Source organism: Salvelinus fontinalis, chromosome 40 (genome assembly GCF_029448725.1).
Source record: "Salvelinus fontinalis isolate EN_2023a chromosome 40, ASM2944872v1, whole genome shotgun sequence".
In the NCBI taxonomy this organism is placed as follows: domain Eukaryota; kingdom Metazoa; phylum Chordata; class Actinopteri; order Salmoniformes; family Salmonidae; genus Salvelinus; species Salvelinus fontinalis.
In genome coordinates this window covers 25,089,700-25,115,750 of record NC_074704.1, presented here as the reverse complement: position 1 = coordinate 25,115,750, position 26,051 = coordinate 25,089,700, and the positions used below count along the sequence as shown (strand labels likewise).

The following is a 26,051-nucleotide window of genomic DNA, read 5'->3' as shown; positions in this document are numbered from 1 at the left end:
TTCTCATCATGCTTTTGTTCGCACATTGACTAGACCGAAGGGGCACTGCAAGGCCCAAAACACCAGATGCAAGTGGGCGCCATATCAGCTTAACCCCTAACCACTGGCTTTTGCTCCAATGGCTTCTCTTTCTTCTTTGCCAGGAGCGAAGCAAAGCTTTCATCAGGATCATAGAGCGCATGCTGTCTCCTTTCCCTAAGTAGATTGAGAACAGAGTGAATGGACGAAACGACAACCGTCGCAGAGATTTGATTCCTGCGGGCAGCAGGCAGGCAGTAGCAGCCCACTTGCCTTTTCAGATTTAGCCGAATCACCGAGGCACGAGCAGAGAGGTTTGTCGTTCGACCACAACCGTCGACTTAATCCATTGAAAACCTTTGGGGGCCTATCTTTGCCTCATTAAACCCTCCTTCTCTGTTGTTGTCGTCGGGTAAATGTCACGCAGTTATCCAGGCGACACTTTCCCCAATGCAAAGCGGGGGGTTGTCTCTATTGAGTTAAGGGGCCATAATCTATTCATGGGGGCTCTTTAAGGGGGAAGAGCCCAGCTGCTCTAATTTGAGAATAAAGACTGTCCCACCTTTGTCTCTATTTCATACGGGAATCAATGACCCCCTTACTACACCCCTTCACCCTCCCATCGCTCTCCAGTGCACTCCCCATTATGGGATTATTCTCATGCTGTAATTTTGAATAGGGAGCGACTTCGTTTGGAAAAAGGGCTCTCACAGTCACCGCAATAGGTGGACCCGGCGGTAAGTCTCCCCTTACCCTCACGGGTGTCCTCCTGGTTTGTCAATCATAATTTGTGGGACAACCACAGAAAAACAGCAAATCTCCTTATACCACACAGCTGTCCGTTTGGGATTTGGCGACATAGCCCGGCTTTCTTTGTCACTGGGCTCCACAATGGCCGTGTCAGTGGGGTCAACTATAGGGGTATCCGCAACATAATACGATATTAATGTGGATCATATGGATCCCAGCTCACTAAAAATAGGCAGTAGATGTACGAGGATGCAGGCATGTTCCTTGTCAAACAAGACAATAAGACACATGATGATGATGGTTACATCATCAAATGGCTTTCCTGCGAATGTGCATGAATTTTGTTGGACATATCCCATGTACTTGTCAGAGATATCGAGGGGTTTTCACATCACTGTATCATCTTGGTCAGGTTTAGTAGCCCCATTAGAATATGTAAATGTTGACCAATAAAAGCAGAATAATTAACTATCTTGCTCATTACCACCAGATTGGTTTACACAACACAAGATCAATAAGCCCACTGCACAAGGCTTAATCTCAATGCATGATTATGAACCAAATACGAAGTACTTTTCTGTGTGCTCTATGGACTTATTTGAAAGTATGATGTATGATGGCACTTGCACAGTTGATTGTGGAGTTAAACACACGATGCAGGACAGATATGCATATTCAACATTGGGTGTGGCTTCGATCTCAGGGCCTCTCCTACTTATGAATATTAAACAGTTAACTTGGTTTGCCCCCGCCCCCTCTTCCCCTGAACTTGCTGTAAAATCTGGGACAGTCATTCGGACACAGACGGCGCTTTCTTAGCTCGTGGGTATTGTTGTATCAGAGGCGATCAGAAATATATTAAGAAAAAGAACAATAGTCGGAAGGACAAAAGAGTGAAACAAGGGGGCAGGTTATTTTGCATTGGAAACCTATGCTCTTTTCAAAAAGGTGTTGTTCTCCACTCGTGCATGTTCACATCGGAGGAGTATATAGAGCCGTAGGTCGGCCGGACTTTTAATTTCGCAGCAAACGGCACTATCAAACAGAAGGCATGATTTTGAGACCGAGTTCAAGCTGTGCTGCTTTTTCTATTCATGTCTTCATGCAATGCATGTGGATGAAGGTACGTGAATATTCAAGCCTTTTTCTAACCTTTTGTCCATACAGTATTGCTCTAATTTGACAGTTTTCAACATGCACGTTTTCAAAAACTGGTTGTGGGTTTAGGAGGATGCGCTAGAGAACTTGAGCATGTTTTCATGTCGCCATCAATTTGATTTTCCAAAGTTCCAAAATAACAGCAGTAACGCGTTCCTCTGTAAAATAACAGTGAGGGTTTCTTTGCAATAGTTTGTTGCAAGTTAGTAACTACAAATCACACACTTAGCTAATGCCGATATTAGCTTGCTAACAAAATTGTATCTACCTACTTTACCTTGGGTAAGATTTGTTGCAGTTACCTACGTCCTATTTAGCTGTTAGCTAACGTTACTTCTACAGTTGGAAATATTCAAGCTTGCATGCATGTTGATTGACAGTTTGAAATGAAGGTATCAAAAGGCAAGACGCATTCAAATCAAGTAATGTTACACATTTTGTCCCCAAAAAACAGGTGGCTGTGGCATCAGGACACTTCGAATTGCAAATTGTGTCGATGCAGAACGTGAATGGCGAACTGCAGACTGGCGTGTGCTGCGATGGCTCTCGGAATGCCGCCGATCGCAAATGCACGAGGGACGAGTGTGATACCTATTTTAAAGTGTGTCTAAAGGAGTACCAGTTGAAGGTCTCTTCGGCGGGCCCATGCAGTTTCGGGACGGCTTCAACACCCGTGGTCGGAGGGAATACTTTTTCTTTGCGGAACGTGAGGAGTGACAAGTCGAGGAGTGACAAGTCGAGGATTGTGTTACCTTTCAGCTTCGCTTGGCCGGTGAGTTGATTGTGTCGTTATGTTTATGTAACACGTTCTCCCTCTCGGGCGCGCGAGTCTGCTGAGAACGTGAACCCTCAAATATTTTGTCTCAGCAAAGTGCAATTTAGATTAATAGACATGAATAGACTACAAAAACGAAGGGCAAATTAAGTAACTTTTGGATATGTCAATGTCAACATGTCATGTGAGGCAGGCGACTTAATGGGCCACAAGACAGGGTAACGTTTTTTTAGGGGGTAACCTTATTCTTACAAAAACAGTATATTATTGTTCAGTCAGATTGGCAGAGAATAAAATGATTTCATCCATAAGCGTCGCGCTGTCTGAATACTCATCACTAGTGTTCATGCGATAGTTATTGGGAATAGGCTGAAATGTTAAACCAAAATGGGCAATTCCAAAGAGGTTGAATCGTTTACGAAGCGTCGCACCAGTGACGCGCTGCCTCAACGGGATTCATTCCCCACTGTCTCTTCCTAAAGAGCGCGACCATTAGCCGAGCCTCAAACAATGGCTTGTGCAAGAATAGCCAATAAAACACCTAGGTTATCTAGCCACGGCATTTGCACACAGTGCGCTCCCAGGAAGTAGAGGCTTCACTCACTTAACTATACACATTCCCCAGGTTGACTGTTCACTTTTTTACCATGCCATAATTGACATGAAGCCATCCCATGTTTTGAGCTCATTTAATTCCTGTGGCTCTGTGAGGTTGTTATACTGTAGTCTTTGAGAATTGAGAGGAAAACTCTTGAATGAGATAGGCTAGTTGTACACCGCAATTATTTTCAAGGATTAGGCGATAGTTGACCTAAGAGCATGACAACCAAAATGGAGGGATGATATTTCAATGTGGATAAGTTGCCCTGGCTGCATCAAAATATGTTTTGGACACACAAGGATGTGGCCCCCAAATGTTTTTCGAGACATGCTCCAATATCACTCTGAAAAGACCTAGCTAAAAAGCTTTATTGTCCTATTGCATATTTTCTTTTCCATCCAATTTCTACCTAGCAATTTGGAAACGTGGTTAATTGCTCAAGATTGTTCGCCCAGAAATACAACAAAGACAAGCTCAGGGGAAAACTTAATGAAATATTGAATGGGGGAATTGGCTCTTTTTTTCTTTTTTTTCCCACACGTAAATTTGTGGTCATACAATAACCCCTGTTTTGTATGAATTGTAAATTTGTGCCTCATCAGCATTCAATGAAGAGGTGCCAGGTCATCAATGGGATGAAGTGATTGGATGTTTGAGGGGAGTTGCTAGGTAACGAGGCCTCCCACTGGGAGAAATGGAACTGGGAGCAAGAGAGGGAGGACAGCATCGGCAAGGGGGGCATGGTTGATGGAGACAGCTTCCCCCCCCCCCCCCCCCCCCTCCAAACCCTTTACTTATCCCTTCCACAATGGAGAACACTATGTTGGATTTATATTGATATTCATATAGAATCATGATCTGGATAAAAACATGTTTTATCTCTAGGTCGATTGTCAAGAGGATATTCCTAGAAATAGGGGGCTTTTGGAACTATGCCAAAATTTTGTTCTGTTTAGCACAGGTGTGGACACTTGAGATTCCTGAGTATGGAATATTCCTAAATATTTCATAAACTGAACCGTCAGCCAGCGTTTAGGACACGATGCCACTACTGTATAGGGGCAGTCGACATTGCCTAAGTCACAAAGGTCTGGGCGTGTACCCTCGCCCCTGACCTTAACACAGGCAGTATAAAGGCCTCTTGTTCCCCCACCGCCCTTTGTCAACCTGGGCGGTTGCGCTTGACTGGTCCCAAGACATTCCATCTTTTTAACCCCGCCACCCTATAGTAACTGGTGTGTTAAATGAAGCAGTCACCGTCCCCTTACTTCGAAGAAGCAGGGGCGTATTCATTAGTGCACACCATAGAAAAACATTTAACTACGGAAAACATTTTGCAACAAAAATTAGTTTCTCATTGAATGACTTTAGGCACGTCCCCCCCCCACTTTGGTCCGTTTGCTTCTGTTAGTTCCTAGTGAAAAATACACCCCAGGCTTGGCTAGACGTTTTGGGCTAGGCTAGAGTGGCCCTGGGTCTGTTTTATACGTCCACAACCCCGACCCCAAATTGGCACGGGCGAACCAAGACAACCTCACTCTGTGCGTCAGTCTGTTTATTGGGCCCTCAAATGGCAGCCTCTTGCCATGGCCAAAAGTATCGCCAACAACATCTTACTTGCGGTTGTTGAACTTTCATTCCCCCTATTTTTCCCCCTCTCATTTTTGAACACTCACATGTGACACAGGCCACTGTTCTCCTCTCATTCTTTTTAGAGCTTGGAGAGAGGAGCTCTCTCCTCTACTCTCCTCTCTCTCGGCCCTGGCTTGACGGCCCTAGCCAGACAGAAGCAGTGACAGCTTATATTAACAGGAGGGGGGGGCTGAACAATAGCCTCGGGCTGGCAGCGAGGATTATGGGAGATAATGGGAGGCCAGGATGGGAATAATGTGGCTGGGGGGAAGCAACAGGATGCAGCAGTAGACTCAGCAGTGCCGCGGTTCGTTCGGCGGCTCCCTGACTAAACCGTTGTGCTGAAGTTGCCATTATTTAGAAGTTCGGCCCCTATGGCCCATCGGTTGCCTTACTCGCGTCATGCCGGGAGGCCTATTATTCCACCAGCCAGCAGCCCCCAGAGCCAAAGCCTAGAGAAGGATAGAGGCCAGTGGGGATAGACCCCCGCCACCACCCACGGTCAAACAGCGGGCTGGTGTTCAGCCAGAGTGACAACATTGATGCTAGGATTTTTTTTCCTCTGTTCATTTGTTGTTGTTTTTCACTCTCACTTCTCAGCAAGGATTATTCTATTGGTCTCGCTCATCTCTCGTTCTATTTTCTCTCTCCAATCCATCTGTCTGCCTCTGTTTCCCCGTGTCTCTTTCTGTTTCTCTCCATCCCTCTCTCCGTCTCCCTTACTGTCGTAAAAGCCTCATCTACCTTGCATCTGGCCTAGTGTGTGTGTGTTCAGGAGAGGCAGGGGGAATGCCTAATAAAGAGGGAGAGGTCCGACAGTACAAAGCTGAAAAGCACACAGTGACTTATGAGGCGAGGGTAATCCGAACCGCCTGCTTGTATCTTCAGCACAACACTTCCAGGTAGACGTTTCATTTGAGTGTTTATGTCAAACTGGACATTTTGACCCGACACACATACTGGACATGTTATGTTCGAGAAGCATTGAAAGCTTGTAAATGTCAAAACACTATTGGCTGGTTTCCTAGACATCGACTTACGACTAGTCCTGGACCAACAAAAAGATTGCACTGCAGGATTTCCATTAAATGTGTTTATAGTCCAGGACTAGGCTTAATCTGTGTCTGTGAAACTGGCCCCATATCAGTTGACCTTTGATAAAGGGCTTCCGGTGGTGAAAAAAGCATGATTTAAAAAAATCCACAATTGTGGTTTCGTTCAATGTGGGCAACGATGATTTTATCCTTTCTTCCCCCCCAAAATAATAGCCTTATCAGTTTCCCTTTATAGGTAGAGGCCAATCAGTCCACCATAGCGTGAGCCTTGCTCCTACTGCTCTGCACAGCACAGGCACTAACTCACCCTGCCTACTCCCTTCCTGGACGTGCCCAGGCTTGTCTGCTCATTTCACTTGCTTTTTCCCACACTTATCTCAGCCTAACAAAAGCGCCCGGCCGTGCCTCTGTCCTCAACCAAAACTAGGTATGAAACATGTAGTTGGGCACCGATCCCAAAATACTCAATCGTATTGCAGGAAGGAGGGCGTGACGTAGGGGGGAAAGTGGGCGAGGCACCACTAGTCTGGGGGAAAGAAGGGATGGTGTGCTTTGCTTTCTTACCTGGCTGCTATTTACCGTTTTAGTAAACATTACTTTGGCACAGTCGAACAGTGGCATGTACTAACCGAATGGGTTTGGGAGGGGGAAATGTTTTGAAATGATTTTTCTTTGATATTTGTGAGGAAAGAACCGTTTTGACTGGAGTTTATTTAAGGACAGTGATTTTTAAATTGTGACGCTAGCCAAGTGAAATCCCCAAGCTTTGGGTAGTACAAGAAAGTTGACTCGGCTCCCACTGTTTAGCTCGTCTCTCCATTTTCAATGGTTATCATCACGAATCGGGATGTGCAAAATGGCTGCGCACACAGCTGGACATCATCTGGACATCATCTGGATTCCCTGGGAGTAATAACCAGGGAATTAGACTGACATCCATATAAGATAACGATCGGTGATTCAATGGAACAATGTAGCTAGCTGCTAGGCTGTGCAGGGCTGTGTGTGCCAGCTAACCAGCGTCGTGTTTGTTTAAATTGGACAAAGTGGCAAGGCCGTAAGCCCCACACAAGAGGCCCGGGCATGCCTCCAAGGGAAAGACCGAGCGAGTGCTGTCTGCCCCGACCACCCCGACCCCCTCATCACCCCCCCCCTGTTTCCACCACCACACACTCTTTGCCTCCCCTCTCATATTTTTGGAGCTTCATTGACAAGTGCTACAAGGAGTGCTCATGTGAATGTTGGCAAGTGAGTGTCGCGAGTGGAGAGAGGCCCTCTGGCTGGAGCCAAGTATGGACCCACACACACTTGCATTTCTGGCACGCACGTACACTTATTAGCGTGCACACAAACCGATATATGATGCACCCAGATGAGAACTCATGATCCTGTACACAACAGTCTCAAATGAATGAAGGCCCGCATACACACACTTTTGGCACCCCCCCCTCAGCCCAGCCCTCCACGGCTCTCCGCTGTCTGTTATCCGATACCGGTGAGAGCGATGGGGGCCTTAAGAGAGACAGAGTTTCAAAGAGGTGCCGAAATAATGGACCCCCGTCCCCATGACGCACAAGTATACACACACTGAAATGGCCTTTTACTCTCACACACACACACACACACACACACACACACACACACACACACACACACACACACACACACACACACACACACACACACACACACACACACACACACAGCAGAGATGCAAACCCATTACCTCAAAACCATTCTACCTATTACAGCGCCCTCAAGTCACTCCACACACAACTACTCACAGTGCACTGGAAGGGGAAAATATAGGTAAGGAACCCAGGATGGTTTTTAAACAATGCCAGCGGTTTGCTCTATCGCCACCCTTGATCTCTCTCTATCCGGGGAGGAGAAAGCAGTGGGTTAGCTTTGGGGTGGGTTGCTGGAAGGGAGAGTGGCTTAGCCCGCCCAGATCAGAGGGCTGCTGGCGCCTCGGGGGGGGGGGTAGCCGCGCTCTCTCTAATCTGCAACATATGGAGAACGGCCAATGGACAGACACGGCGTTAAACGCCACCATACCCACTCGCTTGCGGCTCTCTGGTGTGTGTGTGTGTGTGTGTGTGCGCTCACGAATGGGAAGGAGTTTGGCTGTATTTACGCTATTCCCTGTGAATGTGTGCCTATAAATAAATGTTTTTTATTGATCAAGGTACACGCTGCATTAATGTTATACCAGATCTAAGAACAGTTATTACCTCAGATGGGACTTCCTCTTCCCCAATTCTTTAGATTTCTGCCAATATGTTATGTCCATTCAAACAGTAGGCTAAATAAGAAGTCGCCTCTAGACAAGTCTGTTAGCAGGAACTATGCAGAAAGGAATCTGAAAGTAAACCTGTATCAGCCAGGGGTGAAAGGACTAACGCACCTGTGACTTATTTTACCTGGCACCTCTCTCTGTCTTATCAATGTTCTCTCTCTCCAGAGGTCCTATACGTTGATCGTGGAGGCCTTGGACTTCAACAACGACTCTTCTACGGGCAGTGAGTATTATCCCCCACCATTGTTACTACTATATATATATATTAATTCCATTAATTCCATTCGGTTTCACATTACAAAAGCATCATGAACCCGTGACCTGGAAGTGGTGATCCCAGGACAAAAATAAGGAACCTGTAAAGCAGTCACTTGTGTAAAGGGGCAGAGGTGTGTGTGTGTGCTGGGTGGGGGGCTTAATTTCTTGGTAAGGGACATTTGGGGGGTGGGGTGCAGGGGAATTTTACTTGTGCTTATAAAAATGTATTTAAAGGCTGATGGCAGATGCAGGCCATGGTCATGCCACCATTCTGTGTGTGTGGGGTACACACTCACACACTGGCCTTTATGATACTCACATTCACCCCCCCCCCTCCCCCATTTGAAAAGCCATTGGTTGGCATTACTGACCAACATTGGGCAGAAAACTATCAAGCATAAAGAACCTTGAGTCGTTCCCTCTGGCTCTCGTACTCCCCGACCATCGATATAGCGCTCAACTGTCATTTTACACAATACTCTCATTCAGAAAACAGTGACGGTAGTATAGACTAGTGAGGAGGAGATGGAGAGAGATCACACTACAGATTTGAGCGTTGTTTGTTTTCAGCCCGACCGTTAGGCAGTCAGTGGGAGTTAAGGCTGTGTGTTGCATTTGGCAATCCTCAGGGAACCATTCTAGTTCCCGTGTTAAATCGGCCCCAGGGTACGCTGACCCCTGTCCAGGTGTGCTTTGGCCCAGGAGGAGGGCAGGGCAGTAGTTCCACCACAGCCAAGTCTACACCGAGCATGAAACTAATCACCGCATTCGGGCCAAAAAAGCCCAAATGCAGAAAGGTTAGTGTGAGGTTGAAGACTTTATTTTTTCGATTGCCCTCCCGCCGACAAGCACACACAACAAGCCAGCTAGATCAATGACAACGTCTGCCAAGGAAGAGGGCCAAACGAGGACAGGCCAAATATTGACCGTCTCACTTAGCGTCAATATGCTAAGTGCTCTGGGCACGTGGCCAGTTAGCCTCCAATAAGCAGACTCATTTAAAGCCTATCACAGTTGTGCTGCTAATGCTATCCAGATACACTGCTACGGCTAACCTTAGTCTAGAGTTAGCGTCTCTAAATTGTGCTTACATAAGCTTAAATTACAAGTTACCGAGGTAACTATCATGTCGGTGCCGACTCGTAGCCCCGAGCGGTATTCACCACAGAACTGAGAGGTTTAAATGTTTGGTCAAATCACCAGGACAGTACAATTTCTTGAGGTTGGCTATTTCTCCCACCGTCAACCGCCCCAGGGCTTTCCTGTTTGATATGGTGGGTCACAGTTTGCTTCCAGGTCTTTTTTTTTTTTTTAAATGGTTAGAAGACCCTGGGTTAATTTTGTTCATTTTGCCAAACGACAACCCCCTCGCCGTCAAACTATTCCGGGCTTCAGGTAGTGAGAGGGCGTCACCTCACCCCGACCACACTTTGCACTCCACTGGCGAAATACCACATTGGTGCTCAGGGTTCTAGAACGGCATGGAATATTACTACTACGGCCCACCACTACAACTAGCACTGCCGTAACAAAGCAGCTTTCCCTCCAAGAAACGAGTAAACAAACTCGACGCTTAAGTTTTTGTTCATTTTCGCGCCCCCTTGTCAAAGCTCGCAGAGGCTGAACAGAATTTACGTGGGCAGACTGTTTTGGACCGTAAAAAAATAGAATAATGTGTCGTTTGCATTACTGCCTTTCTGTATTTCTTGACTACCAGAGGACTTCTTCATGGAAAATGGGATTAGGAGGCCGTGACTGCCCTACCATAGTGGCATGGCAGCGCTGGCATGGTAGGGATGCCGTCCCCTTTCCCTCGAGGGCTGACCCCTGCAAAGTAGAGTTTGTTTGGTGGCAAGGTGGGCAGGGACAGAAGGGGGCATCACCTCTTATGTCTGTTGGCAGCCGTAGACTTGGATGGCAATTCATATTTGGGCATTTACCCACTGATATTTGGAGACCCTGTACTAGTAAAGACCGAGAAGTGGCATTTAAAATGACCCAAAGCAAGACGCTTGGTCTCGCTGAATGGGCATTCACATCATGTGTTGACTTCTGTGTATGTATTGCATGACTGCGTTTGCCTTTGCCTCCACCTTATGCCCATGTGTTTCCTACCAGTCCCTCTGACTCCTCTCTCTCTCTCGGCAATCCATTTCCCTCCATCAGGCGTGGGAGGCGAGAGGATTGAGAAGGCTGTTCAGTCGGGCATGATCAACCCCAGCCGCCAGTGGCAGAGCCTGAAGCACAACGGACCGGTGGGCCAGTTCGAGTACCAGATCCGGGTCAGCTGCGACGAGCACTACTACGGTTTCGGCTGCAACAAGTTCTGCCGTCCGCGCGACGACTTTTTTGGCCACTACAACTGCGACCACAACGGCAACAAGACCTGCCTCGAAGGGTGGTCTGGACCAGAATGCAGCACTGGTAAGAGGGAGGGATTCAACCAAAGTAGTTGTCTGTAATTTTACAGCAACGTGAAGTCAAGCTAAAGAAGTTATTTTTTTCCCCCATGAGGCTAGACATTTGAACAAAGCTCAAAAGGCATTCATCAAGTGACATTCATCAACAATCAATTGGAATATATAATTCAAATGATATAAATAACAGTGGGCCTTTTTAAGGGCAACTTGTGCTTTAGCGACTTTTGTTAGCAAGCTGTCATTATGGCAAGTCCAAAACTATTGAAAGTAACAATGGCCCACAATTGACAGCAATTGTGTTGAGGTGAAACCGACCAGAGAGAGCAAATGAAAACTAGGCTAAATTCTATAATTTAGGGGTGGGGTCAAGCTGGCTTCTTCACCCGTTGACACGAGGGCATATTGTCTTAACGCAGCAGATTGTGGCCACGGCTGGCCCGGCAGGCTTTTACAAATAGTTAGCGTTGCCGTTTGGAATTTGGCCTGTTTGCTACACACCAGCGCACCCCTTAGGCCTTAGTATCCTAGCGGGGAGCGATGGCAGGGCTCCGGGATAAGTCTTGGATTTTGTAGGATTACTGCCCCGGTTGGAGCTTAGGACATTCCCACGAGTTTGGAGATGGGATGGGGGAGGGTGAGCTGTCTGACATCATCATGCTGGCTCTTCCTGTTTTTTTTTCTCTCTTGTCACTCTTACTTTCTTCCCCCCCCCCCCCCCCCCCTGTGAATTTCTTGCTGACTCTCACCGTCACAACACTTGACATTCTTTCTCTCCCTCTCTCGCTTTCTCCTTTTACTTCCTCCCTCATTCTCTTTCTATCTCTCTCAGCTATTTGCAGGCAAGGCTGCAGCACTGAACATGGTTCCTGTAAATTGCCCGGCGATTGCAAGTAAGCACACCTTTTCCCAACGCAACCATTTTCAGCTGACCTAAGTTAGTAAAAAAAAAAGCTCCCTGAAAAGAGCCAGACTCAATCTCACTGCGGCTTGTCACTCGGCAACACCTTTGTTCCACATGCTAATAACACCGTTGGCAGGGGGAATTCCCAATACCATGCGTTCTGCCCACTTTGGATTGGCATCAGACTCGATGGAGACCTAGTCATTTTTGGCAGTGTCTTAGATAACACTGTATACGTTATATACGTGGCAATCAAACTCGCAACCCTTGATCGTGACGTGTTCGTTGGGCACCAAACAGAAGGAAACAGACTGAAGCAGGAAGTGACTGTTTTAAAGTTTTACATTGCGTGCCCTACTAAGCACAACCCAATGAATCCCCCTCCCGTCATCCAGAGCTGTGAAGGGCCTGAACCTTTGCATGTTTTGGGAAGGGAGTTTGTGGGGTGGTTGGAGATTATCGCGACCCCCCTTTGCACACGTTTGCCAGGGGCCCACAGAGTGGTGAGAGCTTAATGGCGGCGGTGGTGGAATCTGGTCTCGAAGACCGCTGTCAAATTCAAAGGATCTTTTTTTTTCTTTCTTTCACCTGTCTGTTTCCCCGCCCTCTTTCACCTCCCTTCAGCGCAATGCTTTGATTTAGCCCTTTTAGTCTCGCAGCCAAGAAACAATCGGAAGTGGCGGTAGGAGAAGTTAGCATGTTGTGGCGATTCTGGAGACGCTTCTATGGCTTCTTCTGCACTCAAACACACATCTGATTCTTACGAGAGGCTGCAGTGAAACGGGCACTTTTTGATGGTTTCATATTTCCTCCATTTTGATAGATTTTGCAGCTCTCATTCAAGCCTTTCAGTAGCAAATTATGTATTCGGTAGGAGGTGTATGTATAGCGTATCTGGGATAGTTATCCATTGCATGAAGCAAAGGTGGGCTGGGCATGGATACCAGGAATTAATGATAAGTGGGGGGGGGGGGGGTGTATACGATTCGCTCTTATCCTAATGACTCAGTGAAAAGTTTACCTCTGCTAGTGCCCTGTCCAGACAAGCACTTTTACTTACTCAAGGAGCAGCCTTGGCCCGGCCCAACCCATTCGCGTGTGTGTTACATTGTGTGTGTGTTTAAGCGGGATAGTGTCGAGCACCGAATGTGTATTTTTGTTAAGATCGGTTGTCCCGTGCATTGAATGCTTATCGAGTGCGTGTGTGCCCTGCAGGTGTCTGTACGGCTGGCAGGGCGAGTACTGTGATAAGTGCATCCCTCACCCGGGCTGTGTGCACGGAAGCTGCGTGGAACCGTGGCAGTGCCTTTGTGACACAAACTTTGGCGGCCAGCTCTGCGACAAAGGTAAGCATACACATGCACGCATGCAAATACACACCAGAGAGGTATACTACAAAGCATGGTCATTGAGTTGGCCAGCTAACTTTGATAACAACCATAAATAGGCCTACTGATTTTCTGGTTCAAGCTAAGCTTAGATGTTTTTGGTTGTTGAGTCAATGACAGTGTGTGTGTGTGAGAGATGCCTAAATATATATATATATATTTAAGTTAGCTGGCTAACTCATTGATCCTGCTTTGTGGTATACCCCTCTGCTCTGTAGATATACAGCTGATAACTGGTGCCCTCATAAACACACTCGTACTTTCCCTCCCTGTCTTCCAGACCTGAACACATGTGGTACGTTCCAGCCCTGTCTGAACATGGGAACCTGCAGCAACACTGGACCTGACAAGTACCACTGTGCCTGTCCTGACGGCTACTCTGGTGTCAACTGCGAGAAAGGTGAGTCACCTGACAGACACATACGTGTGTGTGTGTCGCTTGTAGTGTCTAGGGTCTGGTTACACTCTATGTTTATTCCTTATGAGAGTGAAATTGGAGTAGAAAACAAGATAGGATAAGATTAACTTTATTGTCCCAGAGGGAAATTAGCTGCGCTTGAGTGTCCAAGACTAATCTACTACGTTGGAGAATCTCTCTCCTGTCTCCCACTCAACTTTTTTCATTTTCTGGTGACGATTGAGAGAGAAAAAGGTATTTGTTTTCTCAAGACTGGTCGGTGAGATCTTGAGTCATGTGGTGCGACGGGGTGGGAAGTCGAGGGGTCATGGTTCAGGGGTTAGGGGGGGTCAGCCCCGTGCTTAACCCCATCCAGGGAGGTTCCGTTCGTGGGGCGGTCTCCCGCGTCACTCCGGCCAGGAGGTGACGACCTCATTAAGGTATCGTCAAGGGAAACGGGAACGGAAGGAGACCCAGTAACGGAGCTAACCTTTCTGTGAGGGTGGATTGTAATTCCAGCTTCATCAACAAATCTAACAGTTACCTCACATCTTCAAGTTGTTGAAATGTGTCAATTGTTTGAGTTAGAGTTTTGATCATAGGGATGTCATAGAGTTTTACATGTCCTCAACTCAAACAAAGAAAAGAAGACGTTTCAATGAATTTGGGTCGAATTTGATCATTAGGGTAAGTAGATGGCCCTTGTTTCGTTTGGGGGTCAATGGAGGCATGACTCAGCTAATTGAGGGGAAAGCTCCCTCTAGGCGTTGGCAGTCAAACACGCCCGCTCTGTGTTTGTCTGGGACAGTTGCCACTCTGTTTGTAGCGAGGGTTTGAAAACTATCACCGGTCATCTTGAGAGCGAGGGAGGGAGAGAGAGGAGGAGGAAGGAGGGAGAGAACGAGGGAAAGAAGAGGGGGATTCCAGCTTCCAGCCAAGCCTGAATTCTCCTTTTCTTTTTCTCTCCCAGCCAGACCCAACAACATTAAACCCCCCCTCCTGTGCTCCTTCTCTTCCTCCCCTGCCCCTAGCCCGCTGACACCAATCAACAGTCATCTCCCTCTCGCCTCCCCCCTCGGTTCGAGTCCCAAATGGCACCCTATTCCGTGCACTACTTTTGACCAGGGACATAGTGCATTATATAGAGAATAGGGTGCCATTTGGGACGCAGCCCCTCGATCTGCCAGCCAAGGAATGCAGAGCATTAATTGATTTGAGCGGAGGAATCCGTCGTGACTTGAGTTTGCTATTCTCTTCCCTCCTGTCTTCTCTCGTCCTCCCGCGAAGGGATGGACAATGATTTACGCTTGGGTGGAAGTCACGGCGCGTCGCTCGGCGGGTCAGCATGCCGTGACAGACGATTTCCTGCTAGCTGGCTAGAGTAAACGCTAAGGCTATAGGGCGAGGGCCCTGGGGCGGCTAGTGAGAGTGAGATGGGATTTTTTTTTCTAACGACGTCGGCCTAGTGGGGGAACGGACCCTCTGTCTTTCTCTCGCTTTCTTTCTGGTGTCTTTTTTCTCAGTGAGAAATGTTGTTCTTTCTCTTGTTCTGTTTATTTCCCTTGCACTCAGCACTCCTCTTTATCTTTTCCTATCTCTCTTCTATCCCCCTCTCGCTCCTCGTCTTGCGGTCTGGTCCAGAGCTGGTTAGTGAGAGGTCAAAGGGGCTTTCCACTCCACTGGTTGTAGCCAAGCTGGGCCAGAGAAAGCCGCTGGGACCGAGGGGAAAACCCACCCCACCCTCCTGCTGTGTGCGAACTATCCCGAGTTTAGGAGTTTAACTATCTGTTCTCCACCTCTCTCCCCTTTCTTTCTCTCCCTTCTCACTCCCATCCCTCTCCCTTTTACCCACTCAATCTACCTCTTGCTCTGTCTCTCGGTCCATAGCGGAGCATGCCTGTCTTTCAGAGCCCTGTTTTAACAGAGGGAGCTGTGTGGAGACCAGTCAGGGCTTCGAGTGCCAGTGTGCCCCTGGCTGGAGTGGCCCCTACTGCAGCATCAGTAAGTAATACGTTATAGTATGTAATACCTGAGCTTTAGTACTTTTAAATTCAATATTATACTGGCCTTGTTCGTGCCAATGTCGAACCATTCTAACAGTCAAATATATTTCATATATGCGATCGTAAAAAATAATTATCTGGTTGTGTTTATGAAGGTCTTAGGCAACATTAAAATAACGTATTTTGAGGGGGGTGAAAGAACAATATTTTCTTTAGTGTACGGTACTGTATAGAAAAATCACTAAACATAGAATTTCAAGTGTAAAATCTATTTTATTTGTGGAGTGCCTTTGTTAAAACTATGAAAAGCATGTGCGTTGGAACACGGTAACCGCTTCTTTTTATAACGACAAAACAATTTACAAGGACCCAAACCAACGAGACACATGATCTCTCAGCAAGACGCGCGGTCAATTGAAGAAATTCTCAGTTGCATAAACATCAGTTGGATCTTTATTTAGGTGTTCACATCCCTTGTTCTAACAGTCGTCACACATTTTGGGAGCTTGCACCACTTCGCACAAACAAGTCGCTTACAGCTGAAACAGGTTTTGTGTGTTTTGTTGCGAGTGCATCTGCCCACCTGGCAGTTTCTACTCGGCTTGCGCAATTGCTTGTGTGGAATCTTTGCTGCTGCCTTGGTCCTCGTATGTCTCTCATTTAGCCCGTGTGCTAGACTCATGATGAAGTCTCTCCTGCTCATGGGGTTCATGCACTGCTTAAACAACATGTGCGTGTTGATGGCAGCCAAGTCAAGCATGTTGTAGAACAGTGACAGGCCAGCGGCGAGTTCCTCCTTTCACTGTACAGCTGTGCCATCTGATCCCAAAAAATCCACAACCTATAGAATGAAGTAGAAATCCTTAGGGTTATTTTCTCATAGGGAAAAACGCATTGTATAAGTTGATCTATATATGACGACATGTACAGTGGTGGAAAAAATAACACTTGTCATACTTGAGTAATTTTCTATTAAGGTTTCAAAGTATTATTTAATATACTTAAGTATCAAAAGTAAATGCTATAAATCCTTTCAAATTCCTTATATTAAGCAAACGAGATGGCATGATATTCTTTTTTTGGGGAGGAAGCCCGGGGAACAATCCAACACTGACGTCATTCACAAACTAAGCATTTGTGTTTAGTGAAACAGCCAGATCCGAGGCAGTAGGGACGACCACATGTTCTCTTGATAAATGTGTGAATTAGACAATGTTGCTGTCCCGCTAAGCATTCAAAATGTATGGGAGTAAAAAGTACATATTTTCTTTAAGAATGTAGTGGTAACCCCAAAATATTCAAGTAGTACTTCAAAGTAGTTTTACTTACTTATTGTACACCACTGGGTGCGTATTATGTTGAAATAGCTTTGTCCGCTATTAGTTCATAATAGTTTTCTCTTTGTGTCCCTGTCGACGGTGCTCATGACACAAACGTTATTTCTTGCCTTGCATTGGTAAAGTGTGACAACACTCATTCTTCAGCACCATTGTGGAGTACTGCTGATGTGCAGGTGCCTTATTTTGCACAGAGGGAGGGGAGCTCCATTCTCGCTTTGTTCGTGGTGCCAGCCAGGCTTGTTTTCTTTGCAAGCAACTTGTTCGCCAATGACTGACGGGAAGAAATTGTCCGTGTTGACATTTCTCCGCTACCGTTTCTGAGATTATAAATTGAATAGGTGAATGACATGCCCTCCTAAAACTGGTTCTAACTCCAGTTATGTTTGTGATATTGATAGGGGGTTAAGATTTGAACAGCCGCAGTGTGTTTAAATAGACTTATTTAGGAATAGGCGAGGATGGCAGGGACATGACTTTAAAAACGTAAATGTGTTTTGTGTCATTATGACGCCATCAGCCTTTCAAGCGCTAGAGACCTAGCCATAGTCATGGACTTTTGATTTGACGTTCCACATGTTCCCCCCCCCCCAGATGTGGACGAGTGTCTCCCCAACCCCTGTGGCCACGGGGGAACCTGCCAGGACCAGGTCAACGGCTTCAAGTGCACCTGTCCCTTCCAGTGGAGCGGCAAGACCTGCCTCATCGGTCAGTTAGTCCTCTATCCCATAACACCCTGCACCTCCTCTTATTATACGGTTGTCACTATTTGGCCAAGTTGCAAAGTCTGACTTTGCATCTTGGCCATCTAGTTTGAACCCTATCATACAACCACTGAGCTCTCATTCATCCTCGATATTCCCCCCTCCCTTAACTACACCTCCTCTATCCCACAAATCCCTGCACCTCCTCAATCATACAACCACCAGGTTTGCTGTCATCCTCTATACAAAACATTTTTAACCTCCTATATCCCACAAACCCCATGCAACTCCTCTACTATATCCCCTCTGTCACAAAAACAATTGTACTCTTATATCCTACTATATATATATATATATATACCTCTACCTTCTATCTCACACCAACAACCTAGTCCTTCTCTATCCCACTACCACCTATATATCCTACAACCATAGAGAGAGTATTGATCTCTATGCCCACTACGGAGTTGGTAGATTATATACTTTATTTGGCCCACTGATACAGGATCAAATATCTCTTCTCTCACTAATGGTTGAAGTTAGTTTCTTAGATCTGGTTGAGGGCGACTTCTAACCACCTTGCTACAATTAGAGGATTTCCTTAGGACACAGACCTAGGACCAGTTTACACTCTCCAAATCTGAACCTTAACCATTAGGGGGGTAATCTCCAAACTGACATTAGGTAAGCTTCTAAGTGCAAATGCATCATACCACCCTTGTCTTTTGGTGGCGCTCTAGTGTGAAGATTTGAAAACGGGCATGCCAGGATGGGGCAAAGTTCCTTCGGCATTCCATTCCATGGCTGCTTTTGGGAATCCTCTGGGGGCAGGGATAATGTGGGGTTTCCTAAGCCGGGGGATCATCCCTTGAGGAATGGCAGTGTGTTTTAAAGTGCAAAGAATGAGGAGTGAGAGGATGGGTGCCACTAACTCTTCACTTCTGTCTTAATCCACTAACAACTACCCCCCCACTCCTTCTCACCCTCCACTAACAACTACCCCCCCACTCCTTCTCACCCTCCACTAACAACTACCCCCCCACTCCTTCTCACCCTCCACTAACAACTACCCCCCCCCCCACTCCTTCTCACCCTCCACTAACAACTACCCCCCCCCCCACTCCTTCTCACCCTCCACTAACAACTACCCCCCCCACTCCTTCTCACCCTCCACTAACAACTACCCCCCCACTCCTTCTCACCCTCCACTAACAACTACCCCCCCACTCCTTCTCACCCTCCACTAACAACTACCCCCCCACTCCTTCTCACCCTCCACTAACAACTACCCCCCCCCCACTCCTTCTCACCCTCCACTAACAACTACCCCCCCCCCACTCCTTCTCACCCTCCACTAACAACTACCCCCCCACTCCTTCTCACCCTCCACTAACAACTACCCCCCCCCACTCCTTCTCACCCTCCACTAACTACCCCCCCCCCCAACTCCTTCTCACCCTCCACTAACAACTACCCCCCCCAACTCCTTCTCACCCTCCACTAACAACTACCCCCCCAACTCCTTCTCACCCTCCACTAACAACTACCCCCCCCCAACTCCTTCTCACCCTCCACTAACAACTACCCCCCCCAACTCCTTCTCACCCTCCACTAACAACTACCCCCCCAACTCCTTCTCACCCTCCACTAACAACTACCCCCCCAACTCCTTCTCACCCTCCACTAACAACTACCCCCCCCAACTCCTTCTCACCCTCCACTAACAACTACCCCCCCCACTCCTTCTCACCCTCCACTAACAACTACCCCTCCCACTCCTTCTCACCCTCCACTAACAACTACCCCCCCCCCACTCCTTCTCACCCTCCACTAACAACTACCCCCCCCCACTCCTTCTCACCCTCCACTAACAACTACCCCCCCCACTCCTTCTCACCCTCCACTAACAACTATCCCCCCCCCACTCCTTCTCACCCTCCACTAACAACTATCCCCCCCCCACTCCTTCTCACCCTCCACTAACAACTATCCCCCCCCACTCCTTCTCACCCTCCACTAACAACTATCCCCCCCACTCCTTCTCACCCTCCACTAACAACTACCCCCCCCCCACTCCTTCTCACCCTCCACTAACAACTACCCCCCCCCCCACTCCTTCTCACCCTCCACTAACAACTACCCCCCCCCCACTCCTTCTCACCCTCCACTAACAACTACCCCCCCCCCACTCCTTCTCACCCTCCACTAACAACTACCCCCCCCCCCACTCCTTCTCACCCTCCACTAACAACTACCCCCCCCCCCACTCCTTCTCACCCTCCACTAACAACTACCCCCCCCCCACTCCTTCTCACCCTCCACTAACAACTACCCCCCCCCCACTCCTTCTCACCCTCCACTAACAACTACCCCCCCCCCACTCCTTCTCACCCTCCACTAACAACTACCCCCCCCCCCACTCCTTCTCACCCTCCACTAACAACTACCCCCCCCCCACTCCTTCTCACCCTCCACTAACAACTACCCCCCCCCCCACTCCTTCTCACCCTCCACTAACAACTACCCCCCCCCCCACTCCTTCTCACCCTCCACTAACAACTACCCCCCCCCACTCCTTCTCACCCTCCACTAACAACTACCCCCCCCCACTCCTTCTCACCCTCCACTAACAACTACCCCCCCCCCCACTCCTTCTCACCCTCCACTAACAACTACCCCCCCCCACTCCTTCTCACCCTCCACTAACTACCCCCCCCCCACTCCTTCTCACCCTCCACTAACAACTACCCCCCCCCCCACTCCTTCTCACCCTCCACTAACAACTACCCCCCCCCCCCACTCCTTCTCACTCTCCACTAACAACTACCCCCCCCCCCACTCCTTCTCACTCTCCACTAACAACTACCCCCCCCCACTCCTTCTCACCCTCCACTAACAACTACCCCCCCCCCACTCCTTCTCACCCTCCACTAACAACTACCCCCCCCCCACTCCTTCTCACCCTCCACTAACAACTACCCCCCCCCCACTCCTTCTCACCCTCCACTAACAACTACCCCCCCCCCCCACTCCTTCTCACCCTCCACTAACAACTACCCCCCCCCCCACTCCTTCTCACCCTCCACTAACAACTACCCCCCCCCCCCCACTCCTTCTCACCCTCCACTAACAACTACCCCCCCCCCCCCACTCCTTCTCACCCTCCACTAACAACTACCCCCCCCCCCACTCCTTCTCACCCTCCACTAACAACTACCCCCCCCCACTCCTTCTCACCCTCCACTAACAACTACCCCCCCCCCACTCCTTCTCACCCTCCACTAACAACTACCCCCCCCACTCCTTCTCACCCTCCACTAACAACTACCCCCCCCACTCCTTCTCACCCTCCACTAACAACTACCCCCCCCACTCCTTCTCACCCTCCACTAACAACTACTCACCCTCCACTAACAACTACCCCCCCCACTCCTTCTCACCCTCCACTAACAACTACCCCCCCCCACTCCTTCTCACCCTCCACTAACAACTACCCCCCCCCACTCCTTCTCACCCTCCACTAACAACTACCCCCCCACTCCTTCTCACCCTCCACTAACAACTACCCCCCCCACTCCTTCTCACCCTCCACTAACAACTACCCCCCCCCACTCCTTCTCACCCTCCACTAACAACTACCCCCCCCCACTCCTTCTCACCCTCCACTAACAACTACCCCCCCCCACTCCTTCCCACCCTCCACTAACTACCCCCCCCCCCCCCACTCCTCCTCACCCTCCACTAACTACCCCCCCCCCCCACTCCTCCTCACCCTCCACTAACAACTACCCCCCCCCCCCACTCCTCCTCACCCTCCACTAACAACTACCCCCCCCCCCCCACTCCTCCTCACCCTCCACTAACAACTACCCCCCCCCCCCCCACTCCTCCTCACCCTCCACTAACAACTACCCCCCCCCCCCCCCCCGCTCCTTCTCACCCTCCACTAACAACTACCCCCCCCCCGCTCCTTCTCACCCTCCACTAACAACTACCCCCCCCCACCGCTCCTTCTCACCCTCCACTAACAACTACCCCCCCCCCCCGCTCCTTCTCACCCTCCACTAACAACTACCCCCCCCCCCCCGCTCCTTCTCACCCTCCACTAACAACTACCCCCCCCGCTCCTTCTCACCCTCCACTAACAACTACCCCCCCCCCCGCTCCTTCTCACCCTCCACTAACAACTACCCCCCCCGCTCCTTCTCACCCTCCACTAACAACTACCCCCCCCACTCCTTCTCACCCTCCACTAACTACCCCCCCCCCCCCCGCTCCTCCTCACCCTCCACTAACAACTACCCCCCCCCCCGCTCCTTCTCACCCTCCACTAACAACTACCCCCCCCCCCCGCTCCTTCTCACCCTCCACTAACAACTACCCCCCCCCGCTCCTTCTCACCCTCCACTAACAACTACCCCCCCCCCGCTCCTTCTCACCCTCCACTAACAACTACCCCCCCCCCCCCGCTCCTTCTCACCCTCCACTAACAACTACCCCCCCCCCCCCGCTCCTTCTCACCCTCCACTAACAACTACCCCCCCCCCCGCTCCTTCTCACCCTCCACTAACAACTACCCCCCCCCCCGCTCCTTCTCACCCTCCACTAACAACTACCCCCCCCCCACTCCTTCTCCCCCTCCACTAACTAACCCCCCCCCCACTCCTTCTCACCCTCCACTAACAACTACCCCCCCCCCCCCATTCCTTCTCACCCTCCACTAACAACTACCCCCCCCCATTCCTTCTCACTCCTTAGTGTGAGGAGCAAGAGGATGGGTGCCACTAACTCTTCACTGCTGCCTTGATCCACTACCCTTCACCCTGCCTGGCACATCTTGTGTTTGTCCCCAATTGCCTTTTGCCATGGGGACCGGCTCTGATGCGGTTTGAATGCAGACCACCAGGAAAGACCATAGAAATAGAATTCCTAGAATAGGCATCCCCAAGTCAATGGGTGGGTGACGGGGGAAACGATTCTAAATTCTATTCCTATGGCTGCCGACACCTCGCAGTTGCATGCGTAATGCCCTGTAAGAGGAATGAAGGAATTAAATGTTTTGTGGGTTTCAGACGCCAATGAGTGCGAAGGCGACCCCTGTCTGAATGCCAACTCCTGCCGCAACCTGATTGGAGGGTACTTCTGCGAGTGCCTCCCTGGTTGGATGGGCCAGAACTGCGACACAAGTGAGTACATTTTTTTTTTTGTAGTTATTTTTTTCTCAATGAAAAGGCCTGTCGCTTGTTCTAATGCAGAGGTGGGCAAGTCTGGTTCCAGGGAGCAGCAGGGGAAACAGGATTTTGTTCCAGCCCTGCACTAACATGGGTAATTCAACTAATCATGGTTGGCAATTGAAAGCATGACTAGTTGAAAGTGTGTTCGTGCCTGTGGTAGAACAAAAGCCTGCTCACCCTGCCATTCAATCTCCAGAGTCAAAAGTTGCACACCCCTGTTCTAAAACGAAGCAATGGCACGTCAAGTGCCAGTAGCAACTTTAAACGACTGTTCTAGGGCCAGTTTTGGAAGTGAGTTTATGACAATGACGGCTAGGACTGAGGCTGGCTCAGTGTTTATTTTTTATTTTTTTAAATGGTCCTGGACTAATAGTTCTGGAGTGGTCTGTCTGAAATTGGACGACAGAAAAAACAAATACAAAAAATAATAATAATAATAATGCACGTTTTTATCTCGAGTTATTGTCTGCTTGCACAGCCGGGCAGACGATAACTTCCAAATAACATGGGTGCTCAAACAATCGCGTGAAGCCCCAGCGCACCGAGGCCTTGCATGAATCGCCCCCCCCCCCCCCCCCCCCCACACACACTCATTCTCGAACAAGGCTTATCTTGAGGAAAGCTTGTGGGAAATCTTGACAGTTGTATACGTTTGTTTATTTTTATTTGATTGTTACAAATTGTTTCCACAGATATTAATGACTGCCAGGACCAGTGTCAAAATGGGGGAACCTGCAAGGTAGGTTGATTGGGTTTCTCCCAAATGGCATCCTAGTCCCTATATAGTGCACTACTTTTGACCAGAAGCCTATCATGGGGAATAGGGTGCCATTTGGGACACGTGTTCTTATTTTTCTGGAATGTACCGGTCCTGGTCGATTGACATACTTCGGATACTTCCTGGCATATTGGAGTTGTTTTTGGCTGCTTTCTCTCCCCCCCCTTCACCTCTTTCTCCCCCTTTTTCCCTTTATGGCAGGTTTAAAAATGGCAAACTGCTGAGACATGCTTTCAGAACACAGACATGACAGAGTTGCTCGGGCAATGCTAACAAAGAGCGGGGCAGAAGACATGAATGCTTGTGGAGAATGGGAGGGAGGGAATAGGCGGAAGGTCTTCATGACTACAATAGATCAGATTACCATAAACATTCTCGTCCCCTTTGCCAGGAAAAAGAAATGTCTTCATTATTTTCCAACCCTTTCACAATGGTTTATTTTCCTTACCGCCCCGTTCCGTACCTCACACACTCACCCACAACACCCTTTTTTTCTCTTTTAAATTTCTTTTTTTTCGTTTTCCTCCCCTCCCTAGGACATGGTGAACGGGTACCGCTGCGTTTGTCCGTCGGGCTTCAGCGGCGAGCACTGCGAGAAGGACGTAGATGAGTGTGCCAGTGGCCCATGCCTGAACGGCGGCCGTTGCAAGGACGACGTCAACGGCTTCCAGTGCCTGTGCCTGCCCGGTTTCTCTGGCAACTTCTGTCAGGTGAGCAGAGATTGGCACCACACCCCCTCACTGTGCCCAGAGCCTACCCAGAGTTGGTTCAAGTCACCTCAAACCATAACACTGATCCAGGAGCAGATATTGCTGCATCCTTCTAATGGTTTATGGTTAGGATTGAAGGTAGCATAAGCTGATCCTAGATCTGTGGTTAGGGCCAACTTATCTTGAATAAATCCCGAGTAAGTTGCAGTCACCTCAAACCACTGATCCAGAGTCAGATACCGTATTTCCCCATACCTTTTAATGGTTAAGGTTAGGATTAGAGATGGCCCTAGATCGGTGGTTAGGGCCAACTTTCCTTGACCTTGACTACCTCCCTCTCTCCTGCGTGAATCTTCTCACCATGATCTGTTTTCATTGATATCCTCTTCAATAGTTTTTGTGCCACCCTTCCATCCACCCCACTGTAGTCGCACCTGCGTTTCTCTCTGCAATCGTTTCTCTTTGCAACTCAAAACCGGAGCTTTGTCGCGCCTGTTAACACTTGTGAACCTCCCGTCTGGGCTAAGTCTGTCTTCTCTTTTCCCGCCTCCTCCAACTCCCCACCGCTAAGCGTTTGTTTATGGGTCTTTAGCAGGTTTCCGTGGTGAAGTCGACAATGGGTTATTATGGAAAAGGTAAAATGTCAGGTATTATTTTACATGGCTTATGTCTAAACCGTTCTCTGTTTTTGTTCTCGCCTTCTCAGCTGGATATCGACTACTGCATGCCGAACCCATGTCAAAACGGGGCCCAGTGTTTCAACCTGGCTACCGACTACTTCTGCAAATGTCCCGAAGACTACGAGGGCAAGAACTGTTCCCATTTGAAGGACCACTGTCGTACCACACCCTGCAAAGGTTCATATTTTCTTTTTGGTTCAGCCTTGTGCAGTCTTTACCATGCTGTAAAAGTCTGTTGGTTTTCAGTGTTAGCCTAGCCAGTTTCGGCTAGCTTGGCTAATGCTAATGAAGGCTAACCCAAACAAATTTAGGTCACTCATCTCCCTTTGCTTTTTTTTTTACTGTAAATCTGAGTCTGGGGGCTTTTTAACCTGCAGAGCCTGTAATCTAATCCGCTAACTTGAGGCCATTGTGCCGGGTGTGTGTCACACCAGTGTGTGAAGACCTAAGGTTAGCAAGCCCGCGCGGCACAAACCCGTTCTCCGCCGGTCCCCCAGGGCCTCGTTACCATGGGAAGAGTTGAGATTTGGTTTCATGTTTTCGAGCCGCTACTGCTGCCAGACTACTTTTTTTTGACAAGACACTCCCTTTTAAGAACCCCCCCCGCCCACTCCTCCTTCTGACAAATGGCCTCTGCTTCTTACATTTTTCCTCTCCTCCCTTCTAGACTGTGTTTGTCTCTTCAGAACGCCCCAGAAAAATCTGGCAAACTGAAGTGCTCTGTGTGTTCCTCCTGCTAAAAACTCGATAGACCCCCTTCATTTTCTCTCTGTGTGTGTGCTCGCGCGCATTTTTGAGAGTAATTACAACAGTCCGATAAGGGTTTATACGCTTGTATTTAGTTGGGCTGCTTTTATCTAAACACACACCACAGATTGAAGAAATTAGGAGGACTTTGGCATGTGTTGAATATTTATTTATGAGAATCTTTAGCACCCAACGCGCTTGTGAAG

At 48.8% G+C, this 26,051-nt stretch overlaps 1 protein-coding gene across 2 annotated transcripts in view; it reads left to right on the top strand.

Annotated features, from left to right (window-relative positions):
- Positions 1 to 1,568: 1,568 nt before the first annotated feature.
- Positions 1,569 to 26,051, top strand: part of LOC129839357 (protein jagged-1b-like) — a 35,733-nt gene continuing 11,250 nt past the window's right edge. For both annotated transcript variants that reach the window (XM_055906741.1, XM_055906740.1), the window contains exons 1-13: positions 1,569 to 1,891; positions 2,381 to 2,698; positions 8,454 to 8,511; positions 10,713 to 10,970; positions 11,796 to 11,856; positions 13,083 to 13,213; positions 13,536 to 13,655; positions 15,540 to 15,653; positions 17,587 to 17,700; positions 22,769 to 22,882; positions 23,623 to 23,669; positions 24,245 to 24,418; positions 25,125 to 25,275. In XM_055906741.1, the coding sequence (XP_055762716.1) occupies positions 1,820 to 1,891; positions 2,381 to 2,698; positions 8,454 to 8,511; positions 10,713 to 10,970; positions 11,796 to 11,856; positions 13,083 to 13,213; positions 13,536 to 13,655; positions 15,540 to 15,653; positions 17,587 to 17,700; positions 22,769 to 22,882; positions 23,623 to 23,669; positions 24,245 to 24,418; positions 25,125 to 25,275 (1,732 nt within the window). In that variant the 5' untranslated portion in view covers positions 1,569 to 1,819. The remainder of the gene's footprint in view (positions 1,892 to 2,380; positions 2,699 to 8,453; positions 8,512 to 10,712; positions 10,971 to 11,795; positions 11,857 to 13,082; positions 13,214 to 13,535; positions 13,656 to 15,539; positions 15,654 to 17,586; positions 17,701 to 22,768; positions 22,883 to 23,622; positions 23,670 to 24,244; positions 24,419 to 25,124; positions 25,276 to 26,051) is intronic.